Source organism: Caenorhabditis remanei, chromosome I (assembly GCF_010183535.1).
Source record: "Caenorhabditis remanei strain PX506 chromosome I, whole genome shotgun sequence".
In the NCBI taxonomy this organism is placed as follows: domain Eukaryota; kingdom Metazoa; phylum Nematoda; class Chromadorea; order Rhabditida; family Rhabditidae; genus Caenorhabditis; species Caenorhabditis remanei.
This window is the reverse complement of record NC_071328.1, coordinates 8,015,933-8,030,673: the sequence shown is the minus strand read 5'-3', so window position 1 is coordinate 8,030,673 and position 14,741 is coordinate 8,015,933. Positions and strand designations below refer to the sequence as shown.

The window sequence follows — 14,741 nt, the reverse complement described above, 5'->3', positions numbered from 1 at the left end:
AAACGTTGCATATAGCAGAGTTTATGGAAATTCTGTTTCGGGAAAAAGTTGCGAAATGTTAATGGGAGTTTGTGAAGTGATCTAGGGGAAACCATCTGGATATGCAGACACTCAGACTGGCTTGGATCAGTGATGATGAGGACATCTAGAAAACATACAGACAGATAGCTGTCAGATGTTTCAGTAAACAGAATAGAAAGTGGAAAGAATGTTTCATCTGAAATCTTTTTGATACTCGAGCATTCTGTCACTTACAAAGAATTTGTAGCTTCATTGAATCTAAAAACGTATTGAGTTTTCAATTAAAATCAAATTAGTTGCCAAAAATCAATACAACTGGACAGTAAGAGAGTAATATGTGTTGAGGAATGACTGGTAGATGTGCAAATATCTCGATCCTTTAGCGAAGGGTCACACGAAATACTGTATGAAATGAAGAGACTTAGGGAAATGAGGGAAACTGTCCGAAACGTATTTGTGTTCCACGGAGCCAATGAGCCGGCGACTTTTGGTTTGGTTTGAACTGCAAAGTTAAGACTTTGGTGAGCAGGGAGTACTGTACATTGGACTGCAAACGAATTGAAATCTCGATAATTTTCAGGAAAAAAGGAGTGTCGAAAAAGTATCAAAGTTGGAAAATTTCGGAATATTGAAAGTGCTTATAGCTTCAGACCAGGTTCTGAAAGTAGTGATGAAAATAAATATAGAACATTCTGATCTTGCTGTGAATTTCAACATTATTTGATCTTATTCATTTCTTTTTACAAAACTGAAAAGTCTTTTTTTATTTGGTTATTGTTCGGCCCAACTTCAAGTTAGTTGTTTTTCAAGGTCAATCCTCGAAATCAAAGTGATTTTTCAAGAAGAAAAGAAGATGTCTTTATTTGAAGCGTCTCATCTTTCAGTGTCTACCAATTCATCATCATTACTCAAACAAAAAAAGAAAGAATCAAAAGTCGAAGAAATGACAAAAATAAACAATTTCTCTCAAAAAATCCGATACTCAGTTCACTTCACCTCGGATACAAAAATACAGAAAAACTACTTCAGAGACGAGAGAGTATCAGAGAAAGAGAGATTCAGAGAAGTTGAGAAATCAAAAGATTCTCAATGAGAGATGAGTCAGATGTCTCCGGGTAAAGTGACCCTTCCGTTAAAAAGTGGGTCTTTTCTCTCTTCAGTCGGATGCCTCCTTGTTCATCTGCGTCTCTCAAACTCTCATGTTATTCTGATCTTTTTGGAGAATACCTTTGAATGAATACAACGAGAACAAAAAAAGAGACGGGAGGGAAGAGAATGGATACTTCAACTTTGTGGTGGTGGTGAACCGACAATCGATCTGTTTTTCTGTTCTGATGGTTTAGGATTTCTTGCAATTTTCACTAGTTATGCAAACTATGTTTGGGTAGGATTACGGAACTGATGTCGATTTAAGATGTAGCTTCAAATCTTAAACAGAATACAATTTTCAGTGGCGTAATGTTTCTTTTACAAATTATGTAGATTTGAAATTCGGGCTATCCATATTCCCATACTCATCATCTCTTCAATTAACCATAATTTCTCCGCAATCGACACTTTTTGCTCCTACGTACCTCTTCTTTCCTTTCTCGAATTCCCATAAATTGTCACTCAATTAGAACACATATTATTTGTTACTCATGTTCTCACTTATTTCGACTACTCGATACAGTAATGAGGACCTTCTCTCTTGTGTGCCCACATAGGTGCAACTTCTTTTATGAGACTAACACTTTTGAGAATGATTTGAACAAAATGAAGTTTTTTGAATCCTCGAAGCTTGGTTCGAATGCTTTTGCCTAAACGCTCCCAAGCTCTATGAGCACTCTGTGAGCCGTGGACTCGTTGAATGATGCATTTGAAGTAGAGTCCCGAGTTGAGATGAATTGGATGGAACTTGGATGACAAAGTGGAAAAATCTAATTTGATTTATTTTCTACCCATTTCACTTCATGCTCTTTTCTTTTCTTAAGTTGTCTGTGTCTCTCATCCAAGGTTTCTCAGTCATTTCAGAAAAAGAGTTATTTCTCTCACGTGGTCACACACCTATTTTTACCAGATTCTTGACTTCTAAACAACTCGAGCAAGAGTTGTTCTTGGTATCTTGAATCTGGAAACTTGTGCTTTTAGTTTTCGGCTACTAAGATAGAATGTAGATAAATTTAACTTTTATCCGGTATATCCTAGAAGTTTCTTTATTACTCTCTCCAGTTTTTGGACTATACGATTTTCGGAATTCCAAATTTGATGATTTTTAGAAGATTTTACGTTATTCTGAAATACGAACTTGAATCCAAAGTACAAAGACTTATCTATCACTTGGAGCCGAAAGCCAAACCACCGGATATTGTATAGAAACATAGGCCCGATCATCTATTTTCGTGATGACATGACACCCCATGAGAAACTAAAAGGGACATAAATATTGTTGTGCAACATTGATGATGACAAAATTTATGTCTTCCTTCTTCTATCGTTGAGATTACATAATTACCATAAGCACAAGGTAGTCCCTACCGTATAATTAAGAGCGGCTAGGAGGACTAGCTAGCTGGGTTGAAGTGTCCCAGGTGTTGTCGAGGTTAAGCCTAATCGCTTCACCCAGAAAATCTTTGATGTAATTACGGTACATTCAAACGGGGAATCCTGTATTGCGTGAACCATTTTCTTTTTCTGTTTTTATCATCTTTGTCGGTCGGTTCGTACATTTCCAGTCCTTCACTCCTTTCTTTTGACCTCCTTTTAAATCATTCAACCTTTCCCATTTTTGTGTCTCCAAATAATCAATCTGATGAATCATCATCGATAACAACACACATACCCTCTTCAACCTTGGTCACTTTTCTCTATTTTCTCTCTTTTTCGGACAGTAATTTGTGTAGATCGACGAGAGAGTGAGAGACGCAGACGAACAGGAACCAGCAAAGGATAGAATCCCGCCTCATCTTCTCCAGTTTTCCATTGTGTTCTTGTTTTCGTTTTCAGTTATTTTTAATGGATTAGTCATACATAGTGATGGGAATATGGGGTGATCCCATCGGATTTCGTCATTTCTCGATAGTACGTGCAGTACAGTCCACATTAGTGATCAGACTAATAAATGAAGGCTCTAGGCGAGGGAGTTTCAATCTCATTCGGAAACATTCTCGACAATTTTTTATTGGTTAACTTAACTTTTCCTTTTCGAAAAATGCTCAAAAACTTTCAATTCATCAAATGAGAAGTTGTGATTGTGTACTAGTGAAGCCATGAAACCATTCTTGGAGTAGGCGTGTCATGAATGTGGGCGGATCCACTGAAGTTTCTATTGTAAAAGCAACCAAGTGTATATTTCTATTCAACACTTTTCGGAAATTCGGAAGTTGTGAGTGTTCAAAATAATGAACCTAGTAATCCCCTTTCCCTTTCCACAGCACCCTCAATTTATCCTCTTCTCTTCCTTTTCCTCTCTTCGTTCATTCTTCCATTGAATACGCTTTTTTTTGCAATATTATCCCAGCTCAGTGCACCGAATGAGTCGACTTCAGTTTAAAAAAAATTTAATTCTCTCGTTATTTCAATAATAAATTGAATTGATATTAGTGGACCTACTTTTCCAAAAAAACGTATTGTTTTTTTTTAAGCTTTTGAATATGCACTTTCGGCGTTCCGCGTAGTCAGGAGAATTATGCTCCCTTTCATAAACGCTTTGTAACATTATCCTACCCATACTGGTCCAAATCTCAGTCTAACTTTCCTTCTCTCTCATCCAAACGCATGTGTTCCTCTTAATTCCGCCCATTCCTTTCATTTCTACAGCTTTTGAATGAAAAAGAAGAAAAGAGAATTCCTCCACTAAGTATCTCTGCGTCTCTCCCATTCACCATACTCTTCCGTACTCTCTCACCTCCCTCTTCTTGTCAAAACATTTTTCAACATATGACTAATGGTCTTGTGCTTTCTTCAATACTTTTTATTTTTCTCAATTTTTGTCACATTTCGGAACTCAAAACTGTTTCATTTTGATAGTTTTCAATTTTTCGATTTATTTATGGACCTATTCTGGGGTAGCAAAAAATAGTTTTTTGCTTATTTTTTGCTATTCAGAAAGTAGCAAAAAAAGCAAAAAACTCCTGGTTTGGAGGTATTTTTTGCTTGACCTTTTCTAGGCCAGCCCGCGGTTTTCTAGGCCATTCGCTGCAAGACCTGTGTTTGGTGTAGATTTACGGGAGCTTTTTTTGGGATTTTTTCAGCAAAGTTCGGAAAAAAATCATTTAACGATTGCAAAGTATGGAATAAATCAATAAAATTACGAATTCAGTTCAAAAGTAGCGATAAAGTACATGAATGCTGAAAAAATCGCAAAAAATTCTCCCGTAAATCTACACATGGCCTAGAAAACCGCGGGCTGGCCTAGAAAAGGTCAAGCAAAAAATACCTCCAAACCAGGAGTTTTTTGCTTTTTTTGCTACTTTCTGAATAGCAAAAAATAAGCAAAAAACTATTTTTTGCTACCCCAGAATAGGCCCATAATAACTTTTAAGAATCCGTGATTGTGAAAGTTATAGTCTTCAACAGTTTTGAGCAAAATTCTCTCAAAAATATTATTTTTATAACCTTCCGCTCCGATTCTGACTTTAAGGAAGAGTTGATGGAGAACTTTTTTTGCACTCTTTAGTGACGCCTGCACTGGTATTCTGCTCCATTATTACCGTCACTTTCCGTTCTATCTCGTCTGTCTCATCAAATAAATAAACAAAACAGGGAATCGGTTCTGACCATCTGTGTGACCACAACCATCCCGCTACTTTCTATTTCTCGTGAGAGATGAGAGTAAAGAGACACAAACTTGTGGTAGTGTTATCGGTCGGGTCGCCCAGTCGCCCTGTTTTCTTCTTTTCAAGTACTTTTAGTTTAGTTTTGTGTTTGTGGTAGTTTTGTTTGAATAGGGAAAGAGGGAACGGACTGGACACGGTTCGGACTGTTTTCCTTCTTCGTTTTAGGTTTCCGGTTTACGAGTTTTTTGTAGAATTTCAATTTCAGAAGGTCAAAAAATGTGTGTTTCGTGTAGGTAGAAAAAATCAAGTGTTCTTCACTCGAAAGTCGTATTCTCCGAATTTCTATTTTATAATAAAGTAAGAACTTGGAGAAAGGTATAAATAGCTAGAAATGCAGTAAATTCATTTCAATCCTTTTGGACACTAGATCTCTCTCCGTTTTCGTTGTTGCTACGATCTATAGGTACAAATTTCCCCCGCTAATCTTATCTTACCGGCCAAGATCGGTTCCTCTACTGCCTAGATCTGTCAAATTGTGTAACTCTCAACATGTTCACATTACTACTGACAGAACAGATTGGTCACCAGTGATAAGATATTTACGGACTACTAATGATGATGATCCTGATCGGAATTCATTCGGGGCACCGTTTTAAATACGCATGATAGGAGGCACACCCATTTTAGATGTAGTTCGAATTCCGCAATTTCAATTTATTTGATTTTAGTTTAAACATTATCTCAATGTTCAGTTCAGATTAGTCCGAGATCTAACATTCAAATTTCTAAGAAAATATCCAACAAATTTTGTCTTTCTTCTCCCGTATTGCTCATCTCTCCCATCGATTTCCGTTTTATTTTCTTCCCATCAACATTTCCTCCTCTTCCGATAAAACACATTCTTTTTCTTATCACCAAACCATCAGAGTTTCATTGTCAATATGCTTTTTTTTCTATGTGGCTGCGCCTCTCAAATATCTCTCTGGTCTCTGTTGTCTTCAAAACTCTGCTTCTCTCCTCTCTCACCTTACCTTGAAATCAGATGTTGTGTTGGTCTGAAAGTGAGCTATTTCGTTAAGGCCATAACGAAGGACAATTTGAACGAAAAAGACAGACCCTAGTTCACCATTAGATATATCGTTTCCATTTCTGTCACTTTATAATCTCTCATCGGTCTGACGCCAACTTATCCCCTTTTCTTCGAGGAGGGACCATAAAGGTGCGACTGTCATCTTATATTGCGAAAAACGGGCGGTATCCTTTTAGACGATTTTCTTTGATATTTGATCGCACACACTGACTGACACCCTCCAACTGACCGATTGAGTGGAGGAAGAGAAAGGATTAACAGGTGGATGGTCATTTACTTCTACTAAATTTGTGATCTATCTAATTGTAGTTATGTTAGTTAAACGTCATCTGTGCTCATTCTACTTTCTATTCTTTCAATTTCCTGATTTTACTTCGTCGTTCATATGTAACTTTTCTCAAAATCGATCGCACTCACTAAAACCTCACTATCAGAAAAGAGTTTTTCCTTATTTCAGCCGGTAATGCGCCTCATTCTTTCGATTGTTCTACTTGCCACGTGGCAAGTAGTTCACATCGATACACGAGCACCCACTTTTCCCGACAAACTACATACATCAACGACATCAGAAGAACCACGAGGAGATCATGTGTGTACAGTAAAGACGATGTGAGTTTTCAAAAGTTCTAAATTTTAAAAAATCAGCGAACGTGATACGGGATCCTTCAATTTGAAATACTCTTTTCCAAGTTTACACAGACCTCATTTGACTCGATATTTGTATAAGCCAGAGTGATTTGAATAGGCGATAGTTATTTTATTGTATTTATTCTCGGAAACGGTCACTTGTTGGAATAGGATTTGTTACGTTCCGACCACTAAAAGAAACATGTGACATGCCAAATATTATCTCAAAAGATTAGGCGGACCACAAAAAAAGAATTTCGGGACTTATAAATGACATTATTAGAGGTGGATTCCAAGCTTAAAACAACTTTATTATTTTAAACTTGAAGTTCACTTTTAAATTGTGAGTCTCAAATCAAACTCAGTTTCTTTCAGTGTCGATGACTACGAACTCCGAAAAGTAATCCATAATGTTGTATATAACGATACGGAACAATGTCTCAATCCTCTCACTGGATTCCAATGTGTTGTTGAAAAGTAAGTTTATCAGTCGTTTTTTCAATGAAATTATATTTGTCCTGAATTCAGACGTGGACAAAAAGCCTCATATCAACGACAACTGGTAAAGAAAGAGAAATATGTGAAGCAGTGTTGTGAAGGATATTATCAAACGAAAGAGCATTTCTGTTTGCCAGATTGTAATCCACCATGTAAAAAAGGAAAATGTATTGAGCCGGGAAAATGCGAATGTGATCCTGGGTTCGGTGGCAAATATTGTGCCAGCTGTGAGTCGTTTTAACCTATATATTAACATTATTAAAAAATATCGATTAAATTTTCCAATTTAAAAAAAAATTCAGTTTGAGCGTTTTGAAATATAATATTGTTTTTTTTCAGCCTGTGCTCCCGGCACATGGGGTCTTGGATGCTCGAAAAAATGCGACTGTGAAAACGGAGCCAACTGTGATCCAGAACTCGGTGATTGTATTTGTTCATCCGGGTTCCGTGGAAAACGTTGTGAAGAAGAATGTCCAGATGATAAATGGGGACCAAACTGTCTCAAATCGTGTCCATGCCAAAACGGTGGAAAGTGCAATAAAGAAGGAAAATGCATCTGTGCCGACGGATGGGGTGGAGAATTCTGTCTCAATAAGTGTGAGGAAGTGAGTAAGAAAAATAAAAATCTGTAGAAAAAAATCAGAAAAATTCCTTTACGTTTTATTATTTTTTCAAAATTTCAGGGTAAATTCGGAGCGGACTGCAAATTCGAATGCACATGTCAAAATGGAGCCACATGTGACAACACAAATGGAAAGTGTCTTTGTAAATCTGGATATCATGGGGCGTTATGTGAACATGAATGCTCCGTCGGATTCTACGGAGCCGGATGTACAGAAAAGTGTCAATGTTTGAATAATCAAGATTGCGATAGTGTCACTGGAGAATGCAAATGTATCGGATGGACTGGAAAACAGTGTGATATTGGATGTGCACGTGGAAGATTCGGGCTTCAATGTAAACAGAAATGCACGTGTCCTGGATTGGAATTCCAGGTGAGAATAATAAGCAGAGAGGCATTTTTCTCGAATGAGAATGTTCTAGATTCTGTTCAAAGTAATCTAAAATGTCAATGTTTTTATTTTTACGAAGAAATCAGATATAAATGTCGAAGGCTGTTTATATTAACGTCAACTCAAGTTTCAGGACTCAAATGCCTCCTGCGATGCTAAAACCGGTGATTGCCAGTGCGAGTCCGGGTACAAAGGTCCGAAATGTGACGAACGAAAATGTGAACCAGATCAGTACGGTGCGGATTGCTCGAAACAATGCACATGCATCATGTCGAATACTGTAATGTGTGCACCAAACACTGGATTCTGCCGATGCAAACCTGGATTCTATGGTGATAACTGTGAGCTCGCTTGTTCCAAAGACTCTTATGGACCAAACTGTGAAAAACAAGCGAATTGTGATTGGGATCACGCCTCTGAATGTGACCCAAGTAGTGGAAAATGTGTATGCAAAGCTGGAAGAACCGGAGCTAATTGCTCAGAGCCGTGCCCTATCGATTTCTACGGACCAAACTGTTCTCAACAGTGTCAATGTAATAACAGAGGTGTTGGATGCAACGGATCTGATGGAAAATGTCAATGTGATCCTGGATGGACTGGACACAGATGTGAACTACACTGCCCAGCAGATACTTTCGGAGCTAACTGCGAGAAAAGATGTCAGTGTCCAAAGGGTGTTGGATGCAATCCAGTAACCGGAGAGTGCACGTGTCCACCGGGACTCCAAGGTGCTAAATGTGATATATCATGTCCAGAAGGATCATACGGACCAGGATGCAAATTACATTGTAAGTGTGTCAATGGAAAATGCGATCCCAAATCCGGAGAATGTAAGTGTTCGGAAGGATTCTCTGGAGCAGATTGCTCTACCACGTGCCCTCAAGGAAAATATGGAGATTCTTGTGAACTGTCATGCACTGGATCATGCAAAGATGCTCATTGCTCCAAACAAACCGGCAAGTGCATATGTCCGCTTGGAACGAAAGGAGTGTCTTGTGACCAATCATGTGAAGCGAACACTTTTGGATACCAATGTCAACAGACTGTGACACCATCCCAATGTGCATCAACTGACCCAAAGAACGGAGTCTGCTTAGCGTGTCCTCCAGGATCTTCTGGAATTCAATGTGAACACAACTGCCCGATCGGTCTCTTTGGTGCCCAATGTGCTCAAGAATGTACATGCGCAGACGGTCATGGTTGTGACCCAATCACTGGAGAATGTATCTGCGAGCCTGGTTACCATGGATCTACCTGTTCCGAAAAGTGTCCAGAAGGAAAGTTCGGTTACGAGTGTACACAGGATTGCCCTAAATGTGGACCTGGATCGACTTGTGATCATATCAATGGACAATGTGTGTGTCCCGCTGGACTCGAAGGTGCTCTCTGTACAAGACCATGTTCTGCAGGATTTTGGGGAAACAGTTGTCGACAGGTGTGTAGATGTACATCTGAGTTCAAGCAGTGTAATGCACAGACTGGGGAATGCAGTTGTCCGGCAGGTAAACATCGAAAAAATTAAACAATTTTTAAAAGATATTTCGCGAAAAACCATGTTTTTATACCTCTATGTTTCCAGGATTCCAAGGAGATCGATGTGACAAACCGTGTGAAGACGGTTACTATGGACCAGATTGCATCAAGAAGTGTAAATGTCAAGGAACCGCGACTGCTTCGTGCAATCGAGTGTCGGGAGCCTGTCACTGTCATCCAGGATTCACCGGAGAGTTTTGCCATGCATGTGAGTTTAAAATATTCAGACTTAAGGAATCTTAAACGTTTGACTTTTCAGTGTGTCCCGAGTCTACATTTGGTTTGAAATGTTCTAAAGAATGTCCCAAAGACGGATGCGGTGACGGGTACGAATGTGATGCAGCTATCGGATGCTGCCACGTGGATCAAATGAGTTGTGGTAAAGCGAAACAAGAATTCGAAGCTTTGAACGGTGGTGGGAAGTCATCTGGTGCCACGTGGTTCTTCATTCTTTTGATTATTGCATTGTGTGGAGTACTAGGATTGGTTGCATTATTCTACAGAAATAAGTATCAAAAAGAAAAGGATCCAGATATGCCAACTGTTTCGTAAGTTTGGTTTTGAGTATACTGAAAACCAGATCCGCTCGTTTTTTCATGCCTCTCATACTATTCTTTCAGGTTCCATAAAGCTCCAAACGCTGATGACAATCGTGAATTCCAGAACCCTCTTTATTCTCGTCAATCTGTTTTCCCAAATACTGGAGCATTCGGAACATCCGAAAATAATACAGGAAATCCAACAGGATTACTGACGTTGGAAGAAGAAGAACTTGAGAATAAGAAGATTCACGGTGGAAGAAGTAGCAATCGAAATAGTGAGTTTTTGTTTTTGGAAAGTATAGGTGTTTTTCCGAATTCTTACAAGTGTTTCATATCACATGAATATACAATCTAATTATGTTTCTTGATTTCCAGACGACTACGCTTCCCTTGACGAAGTCGCTGGTGAAGGACCATCGACATCGTCTGGAATCAATAGCAGAAGAGGTGTGAATTCATCATCCGATGAACATCATCGACGCCCTCTTCTACATCCAGAAGAGGACGATGAAGATTTCGACGAACCGTACGAGAACCAGAATCCGTCTGCGACACAACGAACAACTGATGGTTTATGATTTTTTTCTTTTGGAATTTTTTTTTCAAATCCAAAATTTTTGTTACATGTTTTTACAATCTCTCATATTGCATGCTACCCACCCTCCCTGCATGAGTTTTATGTTTCTTTTGCCATATATCCGGGTTAGAGGTTCTCCGTTTTTGAAATGTTTTTTGTTCGATTAGTTAGTTTTTCTCATCAAAAACGGAGAATGCTTAGCCCAGTGTTCCATTTCCCGGTGTCATGTCTTGCCCGCCCCTCTCTCCCTTCTATCCAGTGGTTGTTCTTGGTGTCGTCTGGTAATGGTTCTTCGTTTAAGCGGGAAGTTTGAAATCCTCAAAGTTCTGGTGTCTGTTTGTCCTGATTTTCTCCAATCTCTATTCTATCATCTTATTCCGATTGTTGTGTTGTTGTGTGGCCGGTCTGAAACATTCCGGTTCGCGTACGGTAAGTCTTTCTTCACCTATTTTGTCCTTTCGGGCTAAAAATTCTGGGGAATTAATACATGACTGAAATAGTCACGGAAACCCTATTTAGATTCCCAAAGTTTCCATGTCAACTCACAGCAACCCTATATACAGTAATCCACATCACGCTGTTGTAACTTGTTGTGTGTACTGTTGTCGTGTTTCTGATTACACCCAACTATCACCTCTGTTACCACATCTTGTAAGTGTTCAGACAAAAAAAGGGAAGCTGACAACAAAAATGCAAATCAGTAACGTATGTAAAAATGCAAAAAATCTTTAGCAATGACAACAAAACAGATACATAGCTTCCCCTCTCCCTTCTCTAAAAATGATACATAAACTTTCAAAATACCGTACCAACTAATTTTGTTTCCAGAAAATCCATACGCTCATATCTCCTCACCAGACCCTATTTCTCAAAATTCTGCGAATTCGAAGCGGGCGCAGGATAATTTATATACTTAGAAATTCCTTTTCTTTTTTCTCTCTCCCCATTCCCATCATTTTTACGGTGTAATTTGAAGATATTTTTGGCCCCCTCAAAAATATGGCATTTTTACAAGTCCCGTCCTTTTCTCACGAACCGGTGCTTCATTTTTTACATAGAATTTGACTAATTTTTTTTTTGATTCATGTACTATGTTTCTGTAAATTTTTCTCTCACCCCTCACCTCTTCAAACATTTTGTGCTTTATTTACGGATAGTCTCACTATAATTATATGTATTCATGTGTATTTTCTTCGAAACTGTTTTCATGATGAATGCGATTGTAATATTTCTATTCTGGCTTCTGTTTCACATGTTTGTTTATTCAGCTGACTTCTTTGATACATATTACAGCACTATGAAATCAGAAAGTTTAGAAGAACGTAAAAATTTATTGAAAAATGTATTCCGGAAACACTCATTTGTAGTACAAATCTCATATTACAACATTGATCTCTGCCAACGATATGTGGGATACTGTTGTATCAATACTAGCTCTTCTCTGAACAGAATTCGGAGATACTGTCTCCATCTGGACTTCTGGAATATCAGAAGATGTTATCTCTTGATTCTGAATCCATTTTTGGATGGGAGTCCAATTGCAGAAGTAGACAGAAAGAATCCATGTGTAGGGTAGATAGTACATGTAAAATGAACAATAAACGAAAGAAATCGACGAATCGTGTTTGTTTTGGAGAATATCGACCAGTATTTGAACGGATTGAGTTATCTGGAAACAGATTATAGTGCTTCTAGTGGGGAAAAACTCACCGAAAAGATCGAAACGATAACGATCGAATGAAAAATAATACAGAATTTCGGCTGATCTATCTTAAAACTTTTAGTGATCCATCGAAAGAAAAGAGCCATCAGAAGGAAAACAGTTGTCATGTGGATGATATTGTCCATAACTGCAATATGGATAGCGACATGGAATATTTCAAAAACAAATACATCTGAAAATATGTTTTTTGTAAGTAGGTAACTTATGGGCATCTCGAAAAGAAACTCACGGAAAATCAGTGAAAACTTTGCAATCAGGAAGAACGGAATAGTGAATAATGCAAGGTTTCGAATACTGAAAAGTATGACCAAAAGTTCCAGAAATACCAGAATCATCATTATGAAATGTTGGAATATAAAGAACATAATATACGAGAAAACAAACATTTTCGATAGAAAATTTTTTGCAGGAACGAAGATGTGAATTATGGAGAATACGATAGAAATAATGGAGCAGTACATGAATTTATGAAATTTCGAGAGATCCGAAAATTGATAAAACTGATGTTTAATGATTTTGTACGCGTAAAATCCCAAGAAAACAAGTATGAGAAGAAAGGGATAAATGAGTTTCTCATATTTCTCAATGAGGACGGATTCTTCAAAAAGATGATCTGTCCGAGTATTGTTGTCTGAATATTGAGAATATTGAGAGATTATGTATACTCTCATGTTGACACTGAAGAATTCGGAAAGAAGTTTAGTCCGGTTGGCTTGTTTGAAGAGTGAAAACTTAATTTTGAATTCAAGATAACAGGTGAAATACCTTGAAAAGTGTATGTTGTCATGGAGAAATTGCAGGTGATTTACTTGAATTATCTGAAGCTACAGTAGCCTTCCCAATGTTTTTTTTTCGATAAAAGGGATTTTTCTGAATGAAAAAGAAAAGAAAGTTCTGAAGAAGTTTGTTTATTGATATCTCTGAAACAGGTGAAACTAGAAACACTGACGCGTCATTAGTCTCAAATCGAAAAAAACGCATAAGATCAGAACGAGGTTTTTTTGAACGTGGTATATTTTACATTATTTGATCTGTTTCCTATGAAATACGTCACGTTCACTTTCCGTTTCCATCATTATTCAATTATTCCTTTGACCGAAAAAAAAATTAAATAGAAAATTTATTATAAACAATTAAATCTCAACATTTATTTCATTAATGGATAAGTATGAAACTGTAGTATCGATACTCGCTCTTCTCATATTCGTTGTTTCATTTCCAGTTGATACAACAGCCATTTGAATGGCTGGGGGCTCGGGTGAAATTGGTTTTGGAATCCATTTGTGCATATATTCAGAATAAGCAACAAAGACAGACGGAATCCAGATGAAAGGGAGAAACTGTGTGTAAATATATTGATTGGTTGTGGTGATTCGTTTTCCAGATGGATTGCTCAAGATGCTTTGGGTAATTATGAAAAGAAATGAAACCTGAAGAAATTCAGATTGAGATTGTTCAATACGATATACTTACTACGATGAGAATATATATAACGGATGCATTGATAAAAACACTAAATTTCTCTTGATTCATTCTTAATCCTCCGAGTTGCCATTTCAGTAAAATCAAAAGGAATAGAAAAAGACAAATCACAAAAAGCATAACTTCAAGGAATGGAAGTTCGATTTTGAGATGGAATGTTTCGAGAACGAGCAATTCTGAAAAGTAAAGTTTTGAAGCAAGCAGTGAACATATTCGACGCCAGTTACCAGAAGTCGAGAGAGTCTTGATGATGATTAGAACTGGAATAGCCATGCAAGGACATTTGGAGGTTTTTCTCAATTTGAAACCATAAAGTAGAGAAATCAACTGAACTGTGCAGAATGCCTGGACCAGAAACGTTTGAGGGAAATTGACGAAAGTAGAATAGAGCCAAAAGAAGCCCAAGAAAAGATTCGAAGTTTCTGTGACAGTGTGGATAAGACGAATGAGAGAAAAGAAAAAGTTCAGAATTGAGAGATACATTACGATACGAAATGAATGAAAATGAGCGAATTGGTCGGCCTGAAATATCATTTACTTCAACAAAATCTTTCTTCCAAATCATTGTAATTTTTACTTTGAATTCTCCAATTTCCCGTTGGAAGATTGATGAACATACCTGTTTCTTCACTATCTTATATAAATACATTCCGAAAAACGGAAATATGAAAAAGGCTGAAAATCCGACTGATTGAAATAGTTCATGAGGTGTAGACATCTCGAAATATCCATTTGTTTCATTTATTGAAGTTTCGTTGTTTGAGTAGACTGATTTGATACGAAGTTTCATATCTACACTGAGCAAATTCAAATGAGAAAAATTTTTTTTCGAAAAGAAGTATGACATTTCAAAAGCAGGTGAAACATTTATTGTTGAT

General features: G+C 37.6%; 3 protein-coding genes across 3 annotated transcripts; 1 reads left to right on the top strand and 2 right to left on the bottom strand.

The window, feature by feature from the left end:
• Positions 1–6,331: 6,331 nt before the first annotated feature.
• GCK72_001582 (uncharacterized protein) lies at positions 6,332–10,659 on the top strand (the record flags this gene model as incomplete). Its single annotated transcript, XM_003114705.2, has 10 exons — positions 6,332–6,477; positions 6,871–6,972; positions 7,024–7,220; positions 7,333–7,598; positions 7,677–7,988; positions 8,140–9,508; positions 9,586–9,747; positions 9,799–10,087; positions 10,160–10,356; positions 10,457–10,659. The coding sequence occupies 10 exons, from the start codon at positions 6,332–6,334 to the stop codon at positions 10,657–10,659; spliced, it is 3,243 nt and encodes a 1,080-aa protein (XP_003114753.2).
• A 1,374-nt stretch (positions 10,660–12,033) lies between these two features.
• On the bottom strand, positions 12,034–12,243 carry GCK72_001581 (uncharacterized protein; the record flags this gene model as incomplete). Its single annotated transcript, XM_053723038.1, has 1 exon — positions 12,034–12,243. One exon carries the CDS (start codon positions 12,241–12,243, stop codon positions 12,034–12,036), a length of 210 nt encoding a protein of 69 aa, XP_053591683.1.
• A 1,271-nt stretch (positions 12,244–13,514) lies between these two features.
• GCK72_001580 (uncharacterized protein) lies at positions 13,515–14,136 on the bottom strand (the record flags this gene model as incomplete). Its single annotated transcript, XM_003114983.2, has 3 exons — positions 13,515–13,811; positions 13,855–14,039; positions 14,091–14,136. The coding sequence occupies 3 exons, from the start codon at positions 14,134–14,136 to the stop codon at positions 13,515–13,517; spliced, it is 528 nt and encodes a 175-aa protein (XP_003115031.2).
• Positions 14,137–14,741: the final 605 nt, after the last annotated feature.